The 9,061-nt window shown below is 43.0% G+C and overlaps 1 protein-coding gene across 1 annotated transcript; it reads right to left on the minus strand.

The window, feature by feature from the left end:
• Positions 1-63: 63 nt before the first annotated feature.
• On the minus strand, positions 64-6,655 carry fam151a (family with sequence similarity 151 member A). Its single transcript, XM_061243449.1, has 8 exons — positions 6,478-6,655; positions 5,903-6,052; positions 5,582-5,731; positions 5,086-5,245; positions 3,610-3,828; positions 2,122-2,258; positions 1,435-1,569; positions 64-905 (listed from the first exon to the last, which is right to left on the minus strand). Exons 1-8 carry the CDS (start codon positions 6,554-6,556, stop codon positions 241-243), a joined length of 1,695 nt encoding a protein of 564 aa, XP_061099433.1. The 5' UTR covers positions 6,557-6,655; the 3' UTR covers positions 64-240.
• Between the last annotated feature and the right edge of the window lie 2,406 nt (positions 6,656-9,061).

Consider the following 9,061-nt stretch of genomic DNA (forward strand, 5'->3'; position numbering starts at 1 on the left):
TGACATTTGAGATTGACACATTGGAGCAGTAGTCCTCACTCCTGGTCCTGGAGAGCTTTTGTTTTCGCCTTAAAATCAGCAACCAATTCAGACCCAAGAAACCAGGTGAGACGAGTTAACCGTGTAATTAACTGCTTTGAATTGATCAATTAAGTGCAGAGTAACAATGAAAACCGGCACATCCTGCGGCTCTCCGGGACCAGGAGTGAGGACCACAGCAGTTGGAGTGTAGGTCTTGTTCTAGGAGGTGAACACATCCATAAACAGCTGGGCCTTGTAGCCTGCGGGCATGTTGTAGAAGCTCCGGTGAATGTCCCCGCCTCGCACCGAGATCAGGCCCATGAAGCCCGAGTTGTAGCCGCCCTGGTCGGGCCCGTGCTCGACGGTGAGGGAGAACCGCGGCTGGGCCTCCAGAAGGCGCCGGCGGCCCGGGTACGACCTCCCCAGCGGCACCGCCCTCAACTGCAGGGACACGTCCTGCCAGGCCCCCCGGAAGAGCCGGATCATGTCCTCCACCAGAGGCTGGGTGTAACCCTCGCTCAGGGCCTCCAGGGGCCACCCTGGGGCCAGGGTGACGTATGGGAAGACCCGGTCGACCGTGTCCAGGAACTCTGCGCCGGTGATGTAGCCGGGGGTCTCGAAAGCTCCGTGGGACACGTTCATGTTGATCCAGGTGGGTCGGTACAGGAGGTCTCCGTTGTAGGTCTGGTTGAGTAGGTGGAGCGTAGGGGTCAGGATGGTCTGAGACTTGACCTGGAAGTAGAGGCCGTGGAGCGTAGGGGAGGCTGAGACAAGGGCAAGACATTCCTGGAGTGAAATCTCTGGACTGGAGTTTTCCAGCACTGGAACCTCTGGCTGGTCTTTTTTGGATCCAATCGGAATGACTAGCATCCCACCCCTGCTACCTGTGAACAACAAAATTGCTGAGCATTTTGTTTTTTTTCAATTGCAATCTATTTCTAACGAGCTTCAAACAGAGTTACTTATTTGCACCGTTATTGCGCAGTCTGATGTGTGGTGTACATTAAGTACCAGTTTTCCAATATACATTTGCATTTAGCGTTTAGCATCTAACAAGAAATGTTTTAGACACAGTAACTGATGAGATTGATGAAACTGGGTTGAATATAGGGGAAAGCACAAGAAAAAACTGAAGGGCACAAGAACAAGTACGCAGAACACATTTTTAGTACACTTTTATAAAGCATAATCAAAATCGTAATTATAGTTAAGGGTCAAACGCATGGTCTGAAGAGGTGCATTTTGAGCTATGCCAGATGGCAAGTGACTCAGTAGTAGCAATTTCCTCTGGTAATATAATCTAGTGGGCTTTTAACACGGATCATTGCTTCAGGGATTTGTGAACAGTGATCAGGAATACAGAACTGCAGCGAAGGGGAGGTAGTGTGGCTTGTGTGATGGGGAGTTGGTTACCTTTGAGCAGGGACTGGAGGGAGGCTCTGTCACTGACCCAGTCCCACCCAATGTTTATCCCGTCCCTGTTCTCAGGTTTGAAATAGTCCACCAGGTCTCCTCCAGGGTAGAACCGCCTAAGTCTCCCCTTCTGCACTGCACAATGCAAAACCCACCTTAAGCCTGTGCCTGGAGTGACTAAATCACTCATAATCTACCGTCACATTACATGGGAGCAATTTTAATTAAAGTTTTATAATTTGTTTGCTTAACTGATGACCTTATCCAGAATGATGTACACTGGTTACAGTTTTAACATATAATAATTGTTTTTTTTACACTGCAAAAAAAGAAGAAGTGATTTTGTCTGGTAATGAGACTTAATATCTTCATATATTCTAGTTGAGGGCAAAAAATATCTTGTTTTAAGTTTCCTTGACATGTGAGATTTTCTTACCCCATTGGCAAATCTTGAAATAAGTAAACTATCTCACCTTTGGCAATATTTGTGTCTTTTTTAGCACAAAAGTTATAGAAATTAGATCTTAAGTCTAACATTTTCTTGTTGAGATTGACTTAATTTATTGTCTAATAATGGGTACAGTGGCAGTGACCCATTAGGGATTTCAACCGAAAACCACCAGGCTACAGTGAATTGTGTAAAATGTAGAAAAAAGGAGAGTTGTGGGTTATGCAGAGACAACTCACGAGCAGCTGCTTTGAACTGCGACAGGCCGGGCTCATAGATGTCGTAGTAAATGCGCTGTGGGTTACTGTTGTCCCGGATGAAGAGCAGATCGTTTACACTGGGATTCTCCGCCCCCTGCCAGAGAGTGAGGCTGAACCTGACCCACAGGAAATACACAACAGGCTAATTTTACACGGGCGTGCCATACATTACATTACATTACATTACTTGACATTTAGCAGACGCTCTTATCCAGAGCGACGTACAACAAAGTGCAAATCAAACACAATTGCATTGACATTTTTTAACAGACCCAGTTATCCACAGTGACCCACATAGCTTACATTCTTTACATACAAACTATACTGCAGGATATTTTACTGAAAAATACTGGTTAAGTAGCATGCTGGAGTAGCATAGTGGCAGTGCCCCCACCTTGGATTCAAACCTGCAATCTCAGAATGACTTAAGTCACAGTCTGTTATCCACTGATATCTCCAGATGACTATTGACTAGTGACTTATTTTTAATACTTTATTTAGAGGCTCCTACATAAAAGCTATACGACTCTGTCATGAGCACTACATAGCACATTCATAAACACTACATAAGTATTCATAAGCACTGCACAATAACTGACAGAGGGATCATGTGTCAGTTCACTTGATATGTCATGGTAATGTCACTTGTTGAATCATAACGTCTTTACCATTTGCCCATAATAACATTTACCCATAATATGCCTATTTGCAATAATTTACATACGGTAAGTGCTTATGAATATTTATGTAGTGCTTATGAAGGAGTTATCTAGCTCTTGTGTACGAGCATTGAAGTGCTCCCTGTTATTCCAAAGTGATAATGGTATTGTACATATACAGTAGCTGTTATATATTTTTGGGTGTGAATATTAAACCCCCAGGACAGTCACATCATTACTGTTATCCATTCAGATTGATTTATTGGCAGATGTGATTTATTAACATAATTTCTAAAGTGATAATTGTACTGGACATGTAGTTGTATATTATGATGGTATTTGAGTGTGAATGTGTTTTATTTTTTTACATTCACTTATAACCCCCAGGGAAGTTACATAATTGCTTCTGTAACCAAGGAGGTTAAAAGAAGAGTTTAACAAATGGTGATTGGAACTCACTGAAAAATAATGCACTAAATGTAATGCTCTGAAGTGAATTTCATTGGTTGCATTACATTAATGGCATTTTGGCAGAGCGATGTACAGTTGATTAGACTAAGCAGGAGACAATCCTCTCCTGGAGCAATGCAGGGTTAAGGGCCTTGCTGAAGGGCCCAACAGCTGAGTGGATTGTGGCTACACCGGGGATTGAACCACCGACCTTGCGGGCCCCAGTCATGTACCTTAACCACTACGCTACGGGCCGCCCTTTCTTGTGCAACGAAGACCACATTTAGAAGTGGCCCCAGCACTGGGTGTATTTGTTATGTACCCTTACACACTGACTGGGTTACCTGCTGGGCAGTACCTGCTGGACTGGCTGAGCAGCCAGCTGAAGTGGGGCCAGGCCTGCTTGGCCATGACGGCCAGGACAGGGAAGGTGACCCTCTGGGGGACGTGCCGGATGAGAGAGTACATCTTCTCCACCATGGCGCGCGTGTAGGACGGGGTCAGAGGCAGGTAGAGGACCTTCCACCCCGGAGAGATCGTGGCCTCCGGGAATTCGCTTTGGATGAGGCCCAAGAACCTACGGCAAAACCAAAACAAAACAGTCACCAAATTAAATCTGTGTTATTTGCCAAGTGAATGCCACGGAATATTTTAACAGCCGACCCATTACATTATTACATTAATGGCATTTGGCAGATGCTCTTATCCAGAGCGGCATACAGTTGATTAGACTAAGCAGGAGACTATCCTCCCCTGGAGCAATGCAGGGTTAAGGACCTTGCTCAAGGGCCCAACATCTGTGCAGCTCTTATTGTGGCTACACCGGGGATCGAACCACCGACCTTGTGTGTCCCAGTCCTGTACCTTAACCACTACGCTACAGACCCCCACACAAAAGCAAACCGGACTCAACAGGGGGAGACCAGCCTCCTCTGTTTGGCGCAGCGTGTGAGGGCACAGACATGTCACACCCATGTTAGTGCTTCCCCCCACTGACAGCCAAAGGTTTATTATGCTGTGAGATGCACTGCACCAAATGACAGGCAGAGAAGATGGATGTTGAAAATCAGAAGAAAACATTAAACATTAATATCTTTGGTTGACACATAATCCTTGCAAATGATGTCTAACAAATCCACAAGACATTGCATATCAACATGTATCATCTTGTTTTCGACATGAATCTATCATAAAATTTGTGGTTATAATCTTTTGTTTTTTTATTATTTCATAGGGAATGCAGTGATTAGCATTAGAGTCCTGGGGAGAACTTTAATTTGCTCTCTTTATTAAAAGTGATAACAGTATTGTTCTACTTACAATACGGCTAGAGGCATTTTCAATATTATCACAGTGAAGTCTTGGAACAGAACAGGCTGATTTTATACCTGCTGTGCTTATCTACTGAATAAATGGTAACCCATTCAGCTGCTGAATTTGAAATGGACACGTATATTAAGTATATAAATATATAAGTTAATGGACAGCATTAATACTATTCCACTCACAAAGCACATTTGGCTTCAAGCTGAAAAAATCCTAAAATGATTAATCTAGGTCACTCTAGGATGCATTTTGGTCTCGGTAGAGACAGTAAAAAAAATTCAACAATCCACTGGAGTGTGATTTTCAGTGTTGACATAATGCATATTATATTGTTTATCTACTGTAGATATAGAGCCAACTGAGATACTGTGTGTGTGTGTGTGTGTGTGTGTGTGTGTGTGTGTGTGTGTGTGTGTGTGCGTGCATGCGTGCGTGTGTGAGCGTGTGTGTGTGAGGGAGAGAGTGTGTGCTTATTTGTCCTTTGGATGTTTTTTATTTGCTCACTCACGCTGTACTGTTGACAACAGGCCAAAAGCTCGGGACATTAGGACCAGGGAGGATGTCTGCGTTCAGCCAGACTGGACGGTTTATCCCTGTTTGATTTCTCTTTCGCAGAATCTCCAGTGACGGCTGCACTGCCTCAATGCTTTTGAAATCCAGTTTGATCCCTGCTCACACGAGACAAGAAGATTCATTCCGTGTCCAGACCCATATAAATATACTATTCCATAGACTTAATTATTTCTCACATTTGTTTTTAACCTTAAGTCATTTAAATAGTTTACTCATCAATTGTTGTTCCATTTTCTAAGCATTTTAAAAATATTAAATGTTTTAAACTGAACTAGCCTAACAGGTGATATATTTTTTTTATTTCATGTTTTGTACATAATGAAGCAGCCCAGGACATATGCTTCTTTGGACTTACTGATAAAAGCAGTTACAAAGTGAAGATATTGTGCTCGTTCGGAATTACAGCACCGTTGCAAGATACGATTTCAGACCTTTCTTGGACTTGAGCACTGACTCCAGCCATTCCTCTAGAGTGTTGTCGCTGTAAACATCAGGGGGGTGAGCCATAATGGGGATCTCTGTCTCGTTGACGGTGTTGTGTCCCTGCACGTTTACGTCAGCCTCCAGAACCATGGCGGTGCCTGGGAAAGCAATGAGCAAGAGTATGTACCAGATGTAACATGTACCAGATACTATTCTATGTTGCTTGTGGTGTTTCTAATAATGCCACTTCTACTCGATATTTTTGTACACACTTTACAGAGCAAGAGCACATTTTAGTTACTCATTAATATATAAAAAGATATGTTTACTTTTCAAGGCTTTGTCCAATTCAGATTTGTTGTTGGCAGAGTGGTACCATGAGACATGTAGGGCATCTCGCTCCTGGATGTCGCCATTTTGGACAAGATAATCCAGCATGTCTCCACTGGTAGGAAAAGGCTGAACAGGCCCAGTAGTGTCTGTAGCAATGCACAGGAAGCGAGAAATTCAAAGATTTACTACTGTAAGAATCTACACTCCTGTTAACTTGAACTAACTAAAACCGCACCGTTTAATTTCCAATTCTCTGGCAAATATTCCAAATAATAAAATAACTTTACACCACTGTTACTGCTTGCGCTACAAACGACCATTTCTGCTGCTGATAGTGATGAATGATAATAATGAAATTAATGGCACGACTAAAGCTATTACAAGCGATCATAATAAAAATGCTTTATGCTGTACATAAAGATAACTGAATATTGTGAAAACCATTTTATGTATCATATAAATACAGGCAGAGATTTTGAGCGCCACACAATATGAAAGTGAACCATCCATGGATAACATGAGTGGAATTTGGAGAGGAAGAATTTTGTCCAATGATTTAAATTGTCTTTACCTGCTTGTGAAGTCACAACAACAGAAGCTATTGTAATGACCGCCAGCAATACGACCACACCGACTCCAACTCCAAGCATGGTTAGACTCTCTCTGCTAAAGACACCAAATATTTTTTTAGTATCCTGCACTTCTTCTTCGTCGTTTTCCTCACCGAGGTCTCTCTGTTTGCTTATTTCTTCGACCATGGTTGGCAGAGTGGCACACAAGCACACACACACAGACACACAAGATAAATAAGTGCAGTCAAGCCCGGTACAAATGCAGACTGTTGTTTTCAGACTAGAGTTCAGTCCCTTGTAGCAGTGGAGTGAACTTTATCTCATGACCCATGATCTCTGTTATTTCACAAAGAAGATCTGGCCTCTCTATCTGTCGTGTAATCAGAGTGTTCTGCCTTTGACAGCTCTGCGGATTACTGCCAGTTTGATTTCAAATGTATTGAAGACAGACTCTAAAGCTTTTATCTAGCAGATGCAAATCACCTATGAATATAACTGGAATATATGGAAATGATTCAGCCTGTATAAAAGTACAAAATTGGACACTTTTTTTTCTTTTTTTTTTTTTGCATTTATCTATAAAACAAAACCCTGTGGTGAGAATAATGCATCTTTTATGAACTATTATGACAGAATTATCTGTTCTGGGGGCAATGTTTTTTGGTGGCTGAAGGCAAGGTCCCACTCTGCAGGGCGCCACAAAGTATTCCAAAAAGATCCACGGCTCCGGTTTCCCTCACAAAGCTGTCATATCGGCCCGTCAATGCCCAAGACACGTTATCACGCCCCAAAGTCCCCAAAGAGCATCTGCCTTTGCTGTGGAAGTGGTGAGTCGCAGTTATAACTGCTATGCAATCAGCTTGGCCTTATGACTGCTCAGTAATTAACTGTATGCATTATGATTACATTCAGACCACGAGGCAATGAATGAATAGACTATTAAGTACAGGGAAAGGAACCATGGCCATTATGGATGTCTGTGGAATAACTGAGCAGATGGAGCTCAGTGGCAGGCTCAAATCTTATAGAAGAATGTAGTTCACTTGGGCATAGCATGCATTAACAAACAATGTTTTTAATGAATTCACAGATGCCGAGAGAACTAAGAGCTAATGCACGATGGGTACTAGGGACCAGCCCTACTAGGGCAAAGAGTCAACAGAGCAAATTGGAATTATGATATTTAATTAAATTCAAACACAGAAAAAGAAGAATAAAGATAGCATTACCAGACCTAATTTAAATAAAAGAATATCATTGTGCAGTGTGGAAAAGGTTGCAAGCCACACTGTGAAATCCTTATGGGGGAATTAATGATGATTGAGTATGTTTTACTCAGAATTAATTTCAGCCATCTTGGACTCATATAAACTCAGTTACAGTTGATTTGACACAGAACATTTCACATTTTACTCTCTCCCAATCTGGAAATAGATGATAAATGGTAAGTGGTTGGCATTTATATGGTGCCTATATCCAAAGCACTGTACAATTCATGCTCCTCATTCACCCATTCATACACACATACACCAACGGCGATTGGCTGCCATGCAAGGCACCAACCAGCTCATCAGGATCAATTGGGGGTTAGGTGTCTTGTTCAGGGACACTTTGATACACCCAGGATCAAACTGGCAACCCTCAAACCGGCGACCCTGTGATCTGCCCTGACCTCCTGAGCCAATATCGCCCCTGGATCATGTTAAAGGTCCAGTCATCCCACCAGAATATGCCAATCAATGCCCAAATGTATATTTATGGATAATGTCCAGAAAGAAAAAAGAAGTCAACATGCTTAGACAAAAAAGTAAAAAAATAAAATAAAATAAAAAGATACCAGTTTGTGTGTGTCTGCATACACTGGATTATTTTTAAAATGATTAGGAGAAAACGACCATCTGAGACTGGGAGTTACAGGAGGAACCTGAAAGTCATGCACACAGCCAGAAGTGATGAGTCGGCATTTTCTCTCAGCGGGCGGAGTGAAGGGAGATCACAACTGGACAGCATCAGACTGTGAAACTCTCATCTCTCCTGGCTGCAGGGTGCGAGGCGATGCTGGCAGCCTCGCGCGAGCTCAGCAGCTGAAAACAACATCGCCCGGGCACACGCAGGAACAGGACAGGGACTGTGAAGCCGAGCTGCAGGACCACAGACCAGGGAGATTACTCTCAGCACCCAGGGGACAAGCAGAAGTGGGCAGCTGTCTGTCAATGAAGTATGTGAATGATCGAATGATTATGAACAATAAGGCCATTGAAAACATGTACATACAAACATGTATGTACATATCTTTACATTAATCACATTAATGGCATTTTGGCAGACGCTCTTATCCAGAGCGACGTACAGTTGATTAGACTAAGCTGGAGACAATTCTCTCCTGGAGCAGTGCAGAGTTAAGGGCCTTGGCCCAACAACTGCGCGGATCTTATTGTGGCTACACCGGGATTAGCAACCACCGACCTTGCAGGCCCCAGTCATGTACCTTAACCACTATGCTACAGGCTGCCATATTCTTTGATGAACCTATAACAGACGTGGGAACAAGGACAGGCCGTGAGTTTGAAGCCAAGATCACAA

The sequence above is a fragment of the Conger conger genome, chromosome 5 (genome assembly GCF_963514075.1).
Source record: "Conger conger chromosome 5, fConCon1.1, whole genome shotgun sequence".
Classification (NCBI taxonomy): Eukaryota; Metazoa; Chordata; class Actinopteri; order Anguilliformes; family Congridae; genus Conger; species Conger conger.

What these genes read in the sequence shown, in the direction of transcription:
- fam151a (XM_061243449.1), bottom strand. Translation starts at nt 6,556, where the DNA reads ATGCTTGGAGTTGGAGTCGGTGTGGTCGTATTGCTGGCGGTCATTACA. An exon ending in ATTGGACAAAGCCTTGAAAA is followed by an intron (nt 5,732 to 5,902) that starts GTAAACATATCT and finishes TTGCTTTCCCAG; the next exon opens with GCACCGCCATGGTTCTGGAG. An exon ending in GCAGTTCAAAGCAGCTGCTC is followed by an intron (nt 1,570 to 2,121) that starts GTGAGTTGTCTC and finishes TGCATTGTGCAG; the next exon opens with TGCAGAAGGGGAGACTTAGG.